General features: G+C 42.4%; 1 protein-coding gene across 3 annotated transcripts in view; it reads left to right on the top strand.

Moving 5' to 3' along the window:
* Window positions 1–17105, top strand: part of FGD5 (FYVE, RhoGEF and PH domain containing 5) — an 89677-nt gene that overhangs the window by 49120 nt on the left and 23452 nt on the right. Inside the window, exons 6-12 of one of the 3 annotated variants that reach the window (XM_027905876.1) lie at window positions 2749–2900; window positions 4817–4973; window positions 5386–5470; window positions 8321–8371; window positions 9844–9902; window positions 13043–13114; window positions 14609–14677. In XM_027905876.1, the coding sequence (XP_027761677.1) occupies window positions 2749–2900; window positions 4817–4973; window positions 5386–5470; window positions 8321–8371; window positions 9844–9902; window positions 13043–13114; window positions 14609–14677 (645 nt within the window). Of the gene's footprint in view, window positions 1–2748; window positions 2901–4816; window positions 4974–5382; window positions 5471–8320; window positions 8372–9843; window positions 9903–13042; window positions 13115–14608; window positions 14678–17105 lie in introns of all 3 variants that reach the window. The other 2 variants (XM_027905874.1, XM_027905877.1) reach the window with 2 other exon arrangements.

The following is a 17105-nucleotide window of genomic DNA, read 5'->3' as shown; positions in this document are numbered from 1 at the left end:
CCTCCTTCCTTTCACAGCACATTTGGCCACATCACATAGTGGGGTAGGAGGCCAGGAAATCGTCTCTGAATGGAAAAATCTAGCTGCCATTTCTATTAACTCATCCAGCAGAATAACCTTCTCAGTGATTGTTAAAGCAGCTGTATCTTTTTATCTGATGAACTGGCATCTGTGGGTAGACAGAGAGGTTTTTTAATGTATTTTTTAAAAAAACATTGGTTTTAATAATAACACTATTTGCAGAGACACATGTGAAAAAACACATTCACAGCATGGATCTGGCCAGACTAGTCAGACACCAGAGCTTTCCTTTACAATAGATCTGCATCAGGTTGAAGCAGAGCTCAGTGCAAACCTGGTGGAAAAACAACTCCTGGTGTGATGGCCTTAGCTGGACAGGTCACAACCATAGCTTTAACATCAGCTCTGCTGTGACTAGATGCTTGGGCTTTGTATGTGGTTTTGAACTACCTGAGCCTTCATGAGATCACCAAGAGTCCCTACTGGGACTTGGTTTTTTAACTCAGGATGCAGTGTTACCCGGTCCATAACATGTGGAAGGTTCTGTCTTAATTCAGAGTTGGTTGTTTTCCTAGTAATGCTATATTCTCATCTTATGTTCTGGACTACTGACTACTGACTAGACCACACATGATCTTATCAATATGATAAGATCCAGCCCCTGAGGCCTGGCTTCAAAGTCAGTGAATTTAAGTATATTCAGCTACAAAGCATCAGTTCAAGTATTTTTAATGCTGAATTTAAAAACAATACCCTGTTTGAGGTACTTACTAGGAAAGGCCAGCATGTGTAGGCTGGCTGGCAATAAGAGAGAATGCTGCAATCCCTTACCTTCACACACAGGAAAAAAAGGAAAGGAAGGTCAGATAAGGACAGATAGTATTATTATAAGGAAGGAAACTTTGCAATCTCCTAGTCTGCAACTTCTGCACCAAAAGAAGTCATCAGGAGCTTTCAAACCTCACAGTTAATGTGGTCTTTCTTTTGAGCTGTTTTGAGTACTTTGGCTTTCACTTTTACCCCTTTTTCCTCATCTTGTGCAATAAAAGCTCCACGCACTTCAAGACTTATTGGGATGCAGAAAAAAGACTGGAAAAGGAACTCACAGAATTAGTTTCTAAGCAGTTGTATATGAATGCCGTTTCTGCTCTCATCACAAACTGGGGTGCACTTGGATTTTTAATTGTTCGCTTATTTTCATAGAAAAACTGAGATTTATATACTTTGACCATGAAGACCTGACTAGAAGAAATGGGAAATTCAACAGTAAGAGCCCAACCTGACCCTGATGGGGCAACACACAGGGTCATCTCTCTACAGGGAATACAGAGGAGGATTAAACCTTTTAACAGGTTTGCCTGAGGACCATCCTTAGGCAAACACTGAATACTGCACTAATGCTCTCCTATCACTTGTACCTTGTAGTAATACTGAAGAAGTGGGTGCTGAAATCACACTCTGTTAGTTTCATTGAATGAAAGCTGTTGCTTTTGAACACCAGATACTGCTTTGAAGATATAGCATCTGAAGATACAGCACCTTGGCTCCTGGCAGAGGCAGGCAGAACCCCTGGGTTAGGAATGTGCCCCACGCTGCTCATCTGGAAAGCTGTACCTGTGCACAGGATCAGCCTCCCTGCCCTGTGTTGTGCCTCACCCACTGCCAGAGTTTGATTCAGACCTCCCCAAAGCCCAGGCAGCTTGAAGTGCCTGAGCTTCTCTAGCCATTGCCTGTGAAGAGGGGACATGTGTGGCAGCAGCAGGCAGGGAAAACAGCAGTGGATGGTAAGAACCTGGAAAGGGCCATGGCAGCACATTGGCCAAAGTCTCTCAGGTGCTTCAAGGTGATGGCAAAGACCCCTTTACACATCTGAGTCAGAGAAGGATTCTGTAGGAATTGGGCTTTAACCTGAAAACACTTCAGCATTGAGAGCTCTGAATGCAGGAGACTTTAAGCAATGGTTTACCCTCAAAATATTTGATGGCTGCTGTTGGGGTGATATTCTGATGCCTGGGATCTTATCACTGCAGTTTCAGATGAAAGCCTTATTCCTCACTTCCAACTCAAAGCTGGGGAAACATTTTGCTATGTACTCTTAAATAGGTGACCTATTATGTACCAGAGCTGGCTACATATGTGCCCATGTAATTTATAAACCATTTCAGGATTAAAACCATTTCTAATACAAGGAATAAAGGACCCAATTAAGTTTCATAGAGAAAATTATTTGTTCCACAACTTAAATTTATAGCTTTTTCGTCTTTTTAAGTTCAGAAGTGTTGCAAATTCTAGCACTAGGCATGTAGACATTCATGTTTTTAATGTCAAGTTGTTGGATGCAATGAAGCAGTAGGAGAATCTCATCCTTCATTTTTAAAAAGTATATTTTGGGTTAAGAAACACTATAAAAATGAAACCAACTACACCGACAAAAGCAGGGGTAAAAGGCAAGGTAAATAAACAGATACCAAACTCATTGTATGCGTAAGGGTCTGATGGCTTGATCAGGTGAAATGTTCAATTTTAGGTTGATAGCATTGGGAAATTCAGCTGAAAATGTGTATGAACTAATGCATAGAAGAAAACGTGCTATGATCTCCGTTCCATACTGAACACACTTTATTACAGTTTACGGCATATCTTTTAATTCCTAGGAAGCATTGTAATAATAATATCAGAAAAGGTGTTTTAAGTCTGCCTGCCTAATTTCCACATCCTTTTTCACAGGATTTCTATGAAGGTATCTTGAAAGTGCTTGGAGAAGATGATGAAAATGAACAGGAAGAAGTTAAACTCAGGCACAGTTTAAGTGAACTCCCCGAAATTTATGAATTACACCAAGACATCCTGGGAGAACTGGAAGAGAGAGTCCTTAAATGGTACGTACAGATGGCATGGTTTGATTGCCTTAATATACCTTTCACAGCAGACAGGTGAACTTATTGACGTTCCCTTGACCCCACCAGCAGGGAGGTTGGGATTCCAGCAGAGATGAAAGGAGTAGAACCTGAACTACTTTGGCAGATTTTGCATATAGACAGGAAGGAAGTAAATGTAGAGGCTGTCAGGCTAAGAAGTCAAATACTGAAATATTTGTTCATGGTATAGCCCATGACCTTGAAATGGCCTCATCAGTCAGTGTCAGGATAGCCTGCTTCATATGCATTCTCCTCTGCCAGTTCATAGTTATCACAAGTGGCTTCACACTCCTGGCCTGAAGGTCATAGACTCATGCTCTGGGAAGCAGGAACAGCAGGCATCAGAACTGATCCTAAAGATCATCTGCTTACAGAAGTCTACATAGCAGCTGTGCAGGTCTCAGATGAGGGACAGCCCCTCGCTCCCAGCACCAAGGCAGGGATCTGCTAGGCTGGGCTTCCAAGACAGATGCTGGCAGCCTGCTGAGGGACTCCATCTAAGCCAAACATCCTTACAGGGTGAAGTCTTTCCATGAAAGAATAAGATCATGCCTCAGACAGACAAAGCTCCAAAATTCATTCAAAGAGACCTCTGACTTAAGCCAGGCTTCCAAGCTCTATTCTACCAAACTGCTGAAATAAGAACATCCAAGAGAAATTACTTCAGCAGACCCAAGCTGACTGAACCTACTGCAGCCAGCACAGCCCCTGGCCTAGACTGAATGACTCTGGCTTTCCCAGCTTCCGATGGACCGTGCAGCCCCACACCTCCACCTTGCTGGACTCCAGGAGATGGTGGTCATTGACAATGGCTGATCCTACCTCAGCACTGCCACTGAGCAGTTAAGGAAGTCAGTTGGATGAGGAGAATTTTTCAGTAACAACCCTAAATGCAGGGCCCAGCTCTCCTTGTCAGCTCTGTACTTCCAAGTCAAAGCACAGCAAGGAAAGGCTAAAGGGAGTTGTGTATTGGTTTGTGTCCACCAAGGGGCTATTGTCAGAAAGACCATGTCATCGATGATTTATGATTTACACACTTATAACACAAACAGAAGCGGTGTTTCCAGCTGGGATCTGAAACAACTTATGTTCTAAAGAAGCCCCAGCCCTTCTCTAAGACAAAAGGGACACATCTGGAAATGCTCTAAGATTCTGTCCAAAACTACTCTGTGGCACTGTGTTTTACTCTGTAAAACAGAACTATATTGCAAATGCTGCCAATGCAAGAGAATGACCTGCACTCATACAGGTTCCCAGGTCTTCACCATGTTTGAAGCTTCCAGTAAGTCCTTCCCTATGCCTGCAGTCCCCCAGATACCCTTGTTGTTTTGGACATCCCCAGGAACTCAAGTTGCTCTATTAAGTATGATTTCTCTTTTGTGATCTCAGATTTTGTTCTGTTCTCTCCTTGTACATGGTTGGTAAAGATTTCAATATTGGGCATCTGGGTGCTGAGACAGATGGTGGTGAGGCAGTGCTGAGAAGCAGGCAGTGAAGGAGACCTGAAGATTTGGTATTACAACAGAAGATGGCATATTCTCCCGCACAAACATTGTTCAAAGCACTGCAGCAGCTGAAAGGTCTGTTTACAGGAGCAGGAGCTGTATCCTGGAAGGGGCCACCATGGACACATGGTTCTGCTGTGGCAGAGGCACAGCCAAAGGACCAGCTCCTCACAGTGCCCATTCTACAGAAGCTCGTGTTGTTGTCCAGTCTGTCATGGAAGCACTCCCTCTTTCCTGCCATTTAACCTAGTAGCTGCACAGTGTGCTGAGCTACTGTGGGTCTAGTACAGTGAGAAGGAAGTATCGCTCTGCTTATATTTATTTATTTATTTATTTATTTATTTGCTGCTTCTTTTCTTTCTGTGGACGTAGGGAGGAACACCAGAAAGTTGCTGATGTTTTTCTCTCCAGAAAATCAAGGCTGAATCACCACACAGCATACATTGTGCAGTTTGACAGGAATTTGTCTTTGCTAGATGAAATGTGCCTTAAATATTCCCAACTGGCTACTATGATGCAGGAGTTTGAGGTAAGGCTCTCATTACCTGCACTAATGAATGGCTCTGCCATGGGGAATACTGAAAATATACTTTTTTCTGCAACTCCATCAGTATTCACACATAGGGTAGACTGGAAAAACAGTCCTCTTCACAGATCCTGGTGCTAGAGCTGAAGTGAGAAGTTCACTTGTGCATGATGCGTTTCTGTTTCTGTATCTGTTGCCCATATACCCCTGTGTTTGCACACAGAATGTACGTTGGTGAATTTACAGATCTGTGAGTATATTTTGCTGAAACATAGTGGATTGGTTTCTCAGTCACTTATTAACTTATCAAGCTCTTTGAGGATGTGTTGGAGTTTATAACTGTGATGATAGTTTGGTGTTGAGCTCACATCCCCCTGCTCTTTGTGTTTTCTTTCCCCTCTATGGAGGACAGCAGAGCTCTGGAGGCAGCCCTCAGAGTGTGAAACACCAGCTTTTGAAAGTGGTGCAGCGTATCTTCCAATATCGTGTGCTGCTCACAGGTCAGTAAAATTACTCTCAAAAGTACCCAATGGAAACACAGCCAAGATGTTCTGTGCCTCCACTGTGCTACACATTGATGCCAAGACAGCTAAAATAGAGCTAAAGCAGTGTGGGATTTCCTTGGGACTTCAATTTGCTTAGTACAGGATTCAGGAAATGTCAGGGAGCCTGGGAAGAGGCAGACACTTCTTCAGGACAGCCATGTTGAAAGGTCAGAAAAAAGTGTAGTCAGGTGCTTTTAGCCATTCCATCTTGGCTTTTTCTTTCTGTGAATCAGAAGAGGCAGAGTTCAGCCTTACTGCCAGCAAACAGGCTTGATTTTTTATTATGTCAAGGGCAATTATCAGAGACAGTAGAAGATAGTTGGCCTCAGCAAGGATGCATCCTGTATGACAGTGCGAAGTACCACCTTCTTCACCAACAAAGCAGTTGTATTCAGTACTGCACCCTAAGTCCTGTGTACAGTACACCTAAGGCTGGTGATAAGTCAAAAACCCAGTCCAATTTTGCTGCATTGTAGGAGGCAGAGATACAAATTTACGTTTATAGATTTTACATTTACAGTAATAGCTTCCCTTTACATTCAGGACCATATGTACACACCAACTCCCACCTGGAGTCTCTCCAAGGGAGATTGTGTTCCTTCTCTGCAAGCCACAGCAAATAAGTCTGAGCCTGTGAGGGGAGCAGGCTTTCTGAAGCAGGACCTGGCCCTAGAGGGAATTGAGAAGTTTAGAACTGGGGTAGGAAATGATGGAATGTAACAATGAATCCCAGTGTTGTCAAGTTATTTAGTCAGAACACAAAAGAGCAAGGATTCATAGACATAAAGATGGAGAAGTGCTTTGGGAGTATGTATTTTAAGGGGTGAAGAGAGATGCAAGATGAGTTATGCATGGGACAGTAAAAAGGAAGCCATAAACCCTGCCCATACAGCCAATGAAGGGCACGAATACTAGAAGATACTCCTATAAATGCAGCAGAACAAAGTGACTGTATGACAACTTTCTTAACAGCACAGATTAACACCAGTTTCTTCTTGCTTCAGACACTTTGATCAAGGATGCAACTAATTATTCTCAGCTGGGTTTGCTTTTTTAGTACAAGCGATACACACGAACACCAGATGCCAATTAGTAGGACTTTTGTTCTCTCTGACTTGCTTCCCTCTCTGGGTGTGTCTGCATTAAGGGCAACTTCTCAGACTTGTGGCTTACAGTACTTAGCAGCCTCACATGATTTTTGCAGTGTTTGTACTGCATGCGCACAAATACTGCAACAAGTAAAAGGAATTGGCATATCCCTGTCAGAAATACCCCCACTATCCTCTCTTTTCTCTTCCTGTTTCTGTGGTCCAGAAGATAAATTGCAAGCATGCAGCATGGTATTTTGGGAGAAAGCTGGAAGGACTTCAGTGAAGCTCCAGTGATTAGATTTCATCTATGCTTGAAGCAACTTCAGGTCCTCCTTGTCCTAGGTACTGACACTAACTGGGAAAATGAAAGCTTTTGTGTGTAGTGAGATAAGGTCTGCTGGATTAAGATATTATAGAAAATAGTTTTACTACTTCTGTTCTTCACCTCAAGAAACCAAGCCACTCTTTGCCTGCTAGGACAGAGGGAGTCTGGAACAGTGCAGTCCTTCAGATCCTCAGGTGTAGTTGTGTGTTCATAACTGGCTGTTTCTACCAGATAAGGAGGGTGTTGATTAGGATATTGGTTGCCAATTGCTGCACCACAGCCAAAAGGACTTGCCCACTCAATCCGTAGCTAAGGGGAGAGCTTGCAGCAGTGAAAAAGAACACTAACTATTGCTTGATGACACTTCACAACCCCTTCCTGCCTGCCTGAGTACAGGCAGATGCTTTCCAGAATGCAAGTCAGGTAAAGTTCAGGGTGCCAGGGAGGGCACAGCACTAGAAAGAGAAGGACATTCACTGGAACAGATATCCATGCACAGCACCATTATCAGCACAGAGGTCTACTTCTTGGATGCAGAATTCAGGAGTCTGGATTCATCAGCAAGAAAATAATGAAGAATTTCCAGATTAGGCTTTTAGAGCTGTGGCACTCACAGCCTACAGTCTTTAAAAGCATAAAGATGCAGACACAGAACAGGCAGATGATCCAAGAAAAGTAGTCCAGACAGGTTAAAGGTTTGTATATAATGCAAATATAACTGCTGTAACTCTAAGCCCTGTTTTATATCTGTTTTACAGAACCTGATTTCAGAGTATGACTGAGATTGGTAGTAAATGTTTGAACCCTAGAACCAGAGTCTCCTTCCTGTGCCCATAAGAAACATATGATTCATTTACTGTATCTATAAATGTAGCCAATAGCATTTATTCAGATGGGAAAACAGAATTCATTAGAAGAACAAGTATTTGTAAAGTGGTGCTACTCGGCAGTTCTCTAGACTGCGAAATATTTTTGTCACTGCTTATTCATTTATACCTGCCAAATTATATGAGGAGTTCAAATCTGTATCAGTGGTCTTGCATTGATTCTCAAAGTAGAATGCAGTCAAAGACGAGTTTTTCTTTGGAAAGAGGCTATATACACTTAATTATTTGGCAACAAAGTAATGTGGGACATTACTGTGGATGCCCCATACCTGGAAGTGTCCGAGGCCAGGTTGGACAGTGCTTGGAGCAACCTGGGAGAGTCGAAGGTGTCCCTGCCCATGGCAGGAGGGTTGAAACAAGATGATCCTCAAGGTCCCTTCCAACCCAAACCATTCTAGGATTCTATGATTATAATTTTATGTTTTAGCTAACAACACTACAAATTATGTCAGTCTGTATTCTGATTACTGGATGTCTGTGTTTCTTTGATTATTTTCTACAGATTACTTGAATAATCTTTGTCCTGATTCTACAGAGTATGAAGCCACACAAGGTAAAATGAAATGGGTAGAAAAAAATGCTACTTGTAAAGAGGCACAAGACCCACACCAGTAGTATATGATTATTTTGAACATTTTGTGTTAACAGGTTAGATGTAAGATCTATAAGAGCTGATTACTAATTTAGACAAGTTATTTAGGACAAGAACCCTTTTTTCATTGAAATGTGGGCTTCCTATGGTTTTCGCATGATGGAACTTATGGAAGGAGAAAGTATCATCTTATAAGGCATGGTGCAGATACTGTAGTTCTGCCCAGTCATCAAGGAAATCCTAGTCCTCTTTGGCTTTGTCCATATTTGGCCTGGTCATTGTAAAGTGAACTGGGATGGCCCCACCTGCTTGTTTTTGTACCGTAATGTGCCTGCTATGCTCTGTGGACTTTGCAGAAACCCAGGAGATTTGAATCGTATATCTGTATTCTGGACTCCTTAAGCCTACATAAACTTGAAAGAGATTACATAAAACTCAGTTCCACGTAATCAAGAACAAATCCAGATGTTCAACTAACATCATCCTTTCCAACACATGAGATAGATAAAGCAGAAGCCTCTTACTCCCACTGAAGTCAAAGCAAGGTTTAGCTGTGGCCTCTGTGGGAGTAGTTTCCAGGCTAGAGTAAGCAGCAATAACAGTGTATTAATGAAACCAGTTCACTTAAGTTACACTGAGTGTAAATCCAGACCAAGTCATAGCAATAATGTCTGTGGCTGTCTGGAAGTCAGTATGTTCTAACCAAGAGTAGAGACTCATGCAAGATTTAGGACCCTAGTCACTGACAGCAGAACTACAGCTATACTAGTAATGTAAACAACACCAAGGCAGACCCTCAAGCCCTCTGGTCACAATTGCCTATCTTGTTTGTGGTTAGCACATGCTTGGTCAGCAATAGTTAGCATGCTCCCAGGTTTGATAGAAAGCCCTGTTTCACAACAGAAGGGATGTGAAATAAGAACCCAAGCCATGTTATGCCACTGCTCTCAGGGCCAGCAAATGTACCCTAGTCCAGGTTATTTGCCAGCGGAGAATCCAGGATTTAATTCACGTCACCACTTCATACACATTTCTGTCTGAAAGGGATGACGTTCTCTACCTCAGCAGTAAGAGGTACACCTTAAACTGTGCATCTCTCCCTACCACAAGCTCCAATTGCCAAAAATCTGCAACTAGAAAACACTGCAAGAAGATGTTATTCCACGCTAGGTGCTTAAAAGGGACCTCATAACCTCTCTGAGTCAGCCCAAGTATGATGTAGTTTGACAGAAGGGAATGATGAAGGGAGGAAGGGAGGACAGCACTGTGTGCATTATGAAGGTGCCAAAGAAATCAAAGGAGCTCGAGCTTTTTTTTCTTTTTTTTTTTTTTTTTTTTTTTTTTTTAAGGATGCCCTTGCAAACAGAAGGGATTTTGGCTATTCTCTTACTCTTTTATGTGATATGTGGTGTTCGTTTTGCTTAATTCCTCAGCTGCCTTATTCATCATTTCTGAAATCACGGACCGAGCCAATGACAGCATGCTCCAAGCGGTGAGTCCTACCATGGTCTCTCCTGCTCAATAGTGTTGGACATCTGCGGGAGTGAATACGTATCTCCGCTAAATTCTGAATCCTCCTCCATGGTAAAACTCAAGGGTTTATACAGATCTGGGTTACAGTATTGCAGATATGAAGTAGGTCTATGCCCTTTAGAGCAGCTGTGCAAGGTGTAATAGCCAGCAACACAATTTTGTTTCTCTTTGGGAGTTACTGAAATGCTATGCAGAGCAATAAAGGAAGGGGTGGGAATTTTCAGGGTTCTATTTCCAGACAACCAGCACTTCTTTTCTTTCTCTCAGATTTAAAAAAAAAAAAAAAAAAGGCAAATAATTACTCTAATTACAGAAGAAACTGAACAATGTCAGTCAATTTAGAGTGTTACTAACTTGTTGTGTACCTGGTTAAAGTTCTAAGCAATAATTTAGACTTGGCAGGTATCTGGAAGGAGGAAGATTGCTGCTGCCACACACCAGCTCATCAAACTACACTCTGAAAATCTGACAGGAGCATTGAATATAAACACAGAATATTAATGAATACAAATTAATATAAATGGCTCATTATTAGCTTTTTTTTGTTTTATGATAATAACACCGTAGCAGTTTTTTTTCTGGGAACTAGTAACCCAAGATTTTCAGGCACATTTTGACAATATCTCCACAGCCTTTTCATCAGGTAGGAAAATATTACTTGTAATTTACAGATGTGCAAACAGAGGCATAAGGCCCACCATCATCGAGAGCATATCTCCAGGAGATGAACTAAGCAGGGTTTGTGTTGCTCTCTGAACGCCTATGATTTGTTAGAGGCCCTGAGATGCTAGTAGCTCTAAATCATTGTTGCTATTAACAGCTGGTGAATTCCTTGGGGAGGCATTCTTCCTGCATAGACATAATGATAAAATTATGGAAGCTGCAAGTTCACTGCTAAAATGGCCAGAGAAGGATTTCAGCAACCCACATCTGCAATATTGGCTGAGTGGAGCTTTGCTTTTATTTTTTAATTGTAGCATGTGAAGGATCTTTGAAAGGAGAATGATGATAGTTCTAAGGACAATGAAGAAAAATATATAGACGGGGAATTTAGGGGAACTGTAGGGAAACTATACCCCCCCTCAGCTGCCCACATTCCCAGATAAACCACTGTCCTTCACATGTGATGGCTGTTTGACTTCCTTTAGGAAATGAGTTTGATACTTCTCTGTCCATTTCCTGGTGAACATGTGTCCATATTGCAATCATCAGCATTTCAACAGGCATCTCTGCCAGCAGTCCTGAGAAAAGCTGAGCTGCAGCAACTTCTCCTTTCACTCCTGTAGAAACAGATGAGTAGTACTAGCATTGGCACGAGTGTGTTCACAGGAGGGCACTGCCTATTCTGTGGGTGAAGATCAGGTTTGCATTGTAGAAGCTGTCAATTTGACAACTTTTTGCCAAGGCTAAAATACCCTTTAGTGATGGGAAAGTCCTTTGCAGATATCTTTTGCAAATGGCAGCTGTCCCATGATCCCTGATATTTCCTGTGCTATTCATTTATATGTTGTTTCCATTTTGTTGGCCTATAGTATTTTAAAAGTGACCTGAAAAATTCCATTTGTTGCTTCCTGCATTTCAAAAGAGATACCTGACACCTAAAATTCTTGAAATGTGTCAACTGTGAGTTATATTGAATGGGTACAGTGCAGCCCTGTGCTGGTCAAGCCTTGTAGGTGTTTGCATATATTTGATATGCAGTTACTGATTAATAACTGAACTTACTATCATGCTAAACAAGTGTAATATTTCATCAGGGCAGTAACATATGGAGGCATTTCAGGCTTATATTAAAAGCAAGATGAGATAGGTACATTAATTGTGTTAGCTGAAATCCACGTAAATTAGCCTTGATATATCATCATGTTGATATGGATATGCTCCTTCTGGTATCTGTGATAGCTTTCTTAATTAGCTGATTCTGTAGACAGCACTGATTTGTATCAGACAGATACACTGTATGATCTAATCAAGTCTAACTAATCCCAGTGGTATCTTAATGCCAGTCAATGGAGCAAAGGAAAACAGATCACCTGTCATAGCAGAAAACTGTACTCAAAGGCTGTCAGGTCACGAAGCTGTGTCAAACATGATCCTTAGTCTGTAGTGTATCTGGGTGCATAACAGGTTTGGGATACAATGGCTAACTTAGAGAGGAGACTTCTAACTTTTAGGCATATTCCAGCAATGACTCATTGCTGCTGGGCAGCCCATTCTAGTGTTCTGATCAGATAAAAAACACAGCTGAATGTTATGCACAAGCCTGTTTTAACAGCCTCACCTGCAAAATGGAGGAGATTTGAAAAGACTTGCAATATTGCAAAAGTACAGATATGCCTTCTTCTTTTATCTTATATATTCACCTGATAGCTTGTTTTGTTTTTTAATGAGAGCACAGGCTTACCTAGATTAATCTTATTTACAGTCCTCATAGATAAGTTTGTGCCTTCTTCTAGTGCCCACTGAATGGCTGTGCTTTAAGGCCAGGTAGACAGTTAATAGTATCAGAGTTTGATCATACTTCATGATTTTTGCAAAGCATCAAAACAGAGATGCAGCTTCATTGCCTGCTTACTAGTTTACCTTCTAAATCCCCTATTGCATAGGTATTAATTCATTATCACATAATATAAACCTCCAGATAATCCTAGCAACAGTCTTATAGTATCAAAGCCTGCTTTGGATTATCTGTGTCATGGCTCTAACGCACAAGCCTTTGGGGCAGATACTGCACTTTGCTTCTAGTTTATTAGTTTCCAGAGCCAAAAAGTCAGCAAAGAAGCCAATGCATAAATACTGTATGGAGTTAGCAGGCTCTTTGGAAGGTGAACTGAGAGATCAGAGGTAACAGAACCATAGAAGGCCAGGGCAGATGTGAATGCAGGTGATTCTGTTATTCTATGGTGAGGTTTAATAAAATTTGAAAACTGGAAGAAGACTTTCTGGGCGTAGAATACTTGGTCTCAGTTCTCTCTGAAACCTAATTCTGTAATATCAGTTCTAAAGAAATAAAATGGTGAGGAGGGGTGATGGAAGGTTTGCCTGTTTGTCTAAACCCACTCTCCACGTGATCTCCTAAATGCTATTTCTCTCCCCCAGGAAAACCTGCAGAAGCTGGTACACATCGAGCACAGTGTGAGAGGGCAGAGTGGCCTCCTCCAGCCAGGAAGGGTGAGTACTGCAGGCAGACCTATGCTGATAAGGGCATTGTTTCTGGCCAGCTATATCTCTGACTGTGTGGATGGCTAGATTTCAGGCATCTACAGGTGTTGTTTACTCAGCTACTGTGATAAGAATTGGAGCACTGGTTTGTGTAAAAACCCATCATTCTGGCAGTGCACAAAGAAAGCCTCAGGCTGGGAAAGACAAGCATTGTCTCTGCATTTACACAGAGCAGTCATTTGGTTTTTCTCTCCAGCTGTTCTCAGCCATCCCCAGTGTAGTGTAATTTGATGGAACTGCTCTTTTCCTCCTTATATACTCCTGTCGAAAGGCTACAGCACTAGCAGGAATTGCTTACAGCTTGAAAAGGCTCAGAGTTTTACATGGCTGGGTAAGAACCTTAAATCAGGGGAAATAATTTTTTTTCATATTTTCACTTTCACTATTTTCCTCCTGTCGTGCTTTTAATGGAAGACATCGTTTTTAAGCAACACATCAACTGAAATGTGAGAGAGTGTACAGCTCTGTCTTGCCATCCACATAAAATCCAAATTTCTTCTTCTGGCTTTCAAACCTGTCCAGTTTCCCTAGTTCCAACCTGCCTCTACACTTCAAAAGATTTCTTTCTTGAGATCTGCAACCCTGAATTTCCATTTAGTCCAGCAATATCTTTAGCAAAACTCAAGAAGCAATTTTCTAGCCATGCATACTCATAGCATAAGAATCCTCATCAGCCAAATACTACAGTCAACCCCTGTTTTTCTCTCTAAGAAGGTATTCTCACTTGCCCTTACCAGGTAATGCATTGACAAATTCTGCAAAGCCTAGCATATAGAATTTGTGGGATTGGTCTCTTTGATTATAAATTGTCCTTGAGTGGAGAACTACACCAGATTCTGTTCTTCATCTGAAAAGAATAGATGATTGTTGATCCACTGATGTAGTTCAGTTATGGCAGACTTTCTCAAATGTTACTGCAGTCAAATTCTAGTGTGCTGGTTTAGCTGCCTACATATGCAGTCCTATCTACATACACGCTAACAAGATGGACCGACAAAGTATTGTGCTTGCACAGATTATGTAGGCAGGTATAGTTAGGTGGATGCAAAATGCTGAAACCGGAGATTTCAACTTTTCTCTTTGGTCTATTTTAGACGATTTTAAAGACAAGAATTCTTTTCTAAAGCCCATTATGTGTTAGCTTTGCAATCTGTGACACTCACCTCTGAGCACAGTCCACAGTGCAGAAACAGTGGGCTGATGACAAGTAGTCTTCCAACCCATTTTGTACTGCAAGTCATGAAGGGCAGCAGGGCTAATCCAGGCAAAGATTAAGCCAGATCATAAGGAGTAAGGCTAGAAACAGGTGTGGAGGTTATCTATCTCCTCCTGTGCTGATGAATGCGGTTGGAGTAGCTCTTTCCCCAGGAGAAATATTCTCTTTTGTCAATAAGATTTAGAATGAGGAGTCTCAGGATTACAATCTGTCATTTTCTCCTTCAGATATTTGTTAAAGAGGGAACGCTGATGAAGGTCTCTGGCAAAAACAGGCACCCTCGGCATTTGTTCTTGGTAAGATTTATATTTTTACTGTCTCATATCTTCCCATACACTTATGCAGCCCTGAACCCTGGCAGAAACTTCCAGGCTTCAAGTCATGTAACCATCAGCAGTGATGTGGTGAGTCAGCTCCTGTGGCTAAGAGGGCCTATAGCCCTTTCACGCGTGTCCCATTGGCCCTGCATACAGGAATATGGGCTGTACAACCCTCCAGTTGTGCCACACTTACATACTGCCTTCACCAGGCCATAATGCTGCAAAGGAGTGCAAGTTTCCAAGGGGATCTTGAGGATGGGAGCTCGTGAATACCTTCAGGAATTTAACTTCACACTTAAAAGTCCTAAGACCTTAGGAGATTTGCACAGAAGCAAGAGGGAGTACCCTACTGCTAAAGTACTGAAAGCTTTCTTTGGTCACACTTGGGAGAGATTTGTATGTTTGATGCTGAAGGACTGGGTTTTAGTTCCTGCTGTCCACATCTATGTAAATTACCTGATAACTATGTGCATTGTTTCAGTATAGTTCCTCTAAACACACAGCTCTAGCTTCCTGTTGATTAGAGCAATAATTTTCAATGAAAGTTTGCAAAATTCTAGAATATTTAAGGAAAATTAATCTTTCAGCACTTGGCTGGAATACTCTTAACAAGAGTCTACAACCTTACTGCAAAAATTGCAAGTATTTGCAAATCAAAACGATGAAACCCTACTGTTTGGGCAATATACTATGAACATTCATACTTTCTGTTTTGCTTTACGTGCTCCACTGAGCAGTTAGAGAGTATCTGAGACTCCAGGCTCCTGAGCTTTGTTCTCAACTTTTCAGATAGCGTATTGTGTAGCCACAGAGATTATTATGCACTAATCAATGTGAAGGGAAAAATAATACTTGCCTATGTCTTAGGAGTTTGTTACCTGCGTACCTGAAAATGTTTGAAAAATTCTTCAGAGCTCCTTCCTAGAAAAAAAGCCATAAAGAACTGAGCATTACTGCTGCTATTAACATTAAAGTACTGTTTGCAGAATTTATTTTAAAATAAATTACTTTTCTGCCCGGAATAGATATTTGTTGTGACCTCTTTACATGCTGACACCTTTTCACCATGGGATCATTGGAAGGAGGAGAGATGGCTTATTACAGAAGTCATACATTTTGCATTATTCCTTCTTATTTCTCCCTCTTATTAATAATTCCTATTTGTGCATGAGTGGATGCACAAGCTTCTTTGCCTCCTCAATCACATATTGCAGTCATAATCAAAGATCAGATGGAATGGGATACAGTGGTGGCACTGCATTTTTCTGATAGTTTCATCGGTTTCTGTGAAAATTCAGATTTTCATGTACTGAAAGTCATAGATTTCACCCAGATCTTCAAATATGAGATTACTGCAGTGCTGTTACTGAGTCAACATCAACTGAGTCACGAAAACTGGCTTCTGGAGCTGGTAGACAGAGACAGGAAGCCGAACAGCCCCCCTGTAATCCAGGAGGAAACAGTTAGCAATCTGCTGAGCAACTTGGATCCTCACAAGCCTATGGGACCCAATGGGGTCCACCCAAGGGCAACGAGAGAACTGGCAGAAGAGTTCACCAAGCCGCTCTCCATCATTTACCAACAGTCCTGGCTCACTGAGGAGGTCCCAGATGACTGGAAGTTGATGAATGTCACGCTGATCCACAAAAAGGGCTGCAAGGAGGACCTGGGAAACTCCAGGTCTGTCAACTTGACTTCAGTGCCTGGCAAGGTTACAGAGCAGATCATCCTGAGTGCAATCACACAGCAGCTACAGGATGGACAAGGGATCAGAGCCAGCCAGCAAAGGTTTAGAAAGGGCAGGTCACGTCTGACCAACCTGATCTCCTTTTATGATCAGGTGACCTGCCTGGTGGATGAGGGGCAGGCTGTGGATGTGGTTTCCCTGGAATTCAGCAAAGCCTTTGACACCGTCTCCTACAGCACACTCCTGGAAAACTGGCAGCCCAGGGCTTGGACAGGGCACTCTGTACTGGGTTAGGAACTGGCTGGAGGGCCCAGAGAGGGGTGGTGAACGGGGCTGCATCCAGATGGGATCTCGTCACCAGTGGTGTCCCCAGAGATCAGTGTTGGGCCCCGTCCTGTTTAATATCTTTGCTGATGATCTGGATGAGGGGATTGAGTCCACCATTACCAAATTTGCAGATGACACCAAGTTGGGGGGAGTGTCGACCTGCTGGAAGGCAGGAGGGCTCTGCAGAGGGACCTGGACAGACTGGATCCATGGTCTGATTCCAACAGGATGAGGTTCAACAAGGCCAAGTGCCGGGTCCTGCACTTTGGCCACAACAACCCCCTGCAGCAGGGGACAGAGTGGCTGGAGAGCAGCCAGGCAGGAAGGGAGCTGGGAGAAGGGAGAGAACATGAGCCAGAGTGTGCCCAGGTGGCCAAGAAGGCCAATGGC

This window comes from Empidonax traillii, unplaced genomic scaffold (genome assembly GCF_003031625.1).
Source record: "Empidonax traillii isolate 1590-97213 ecotype Southwest subspecies unplaced genomic scaffold, ASM303162v1 scaffold1216:size234177, whole genome shotgun sequence".
In the NCBI taxonomy this organism is placed as follows: Eukaryota; Metazoa; Chordata; class Aves; order Passeriformes; family Tyrannidae; genus Empidonax; species Empidonax traillii.
This window is presented reverse-complemented; position numbering and strand designations above follow the sequence as displayed.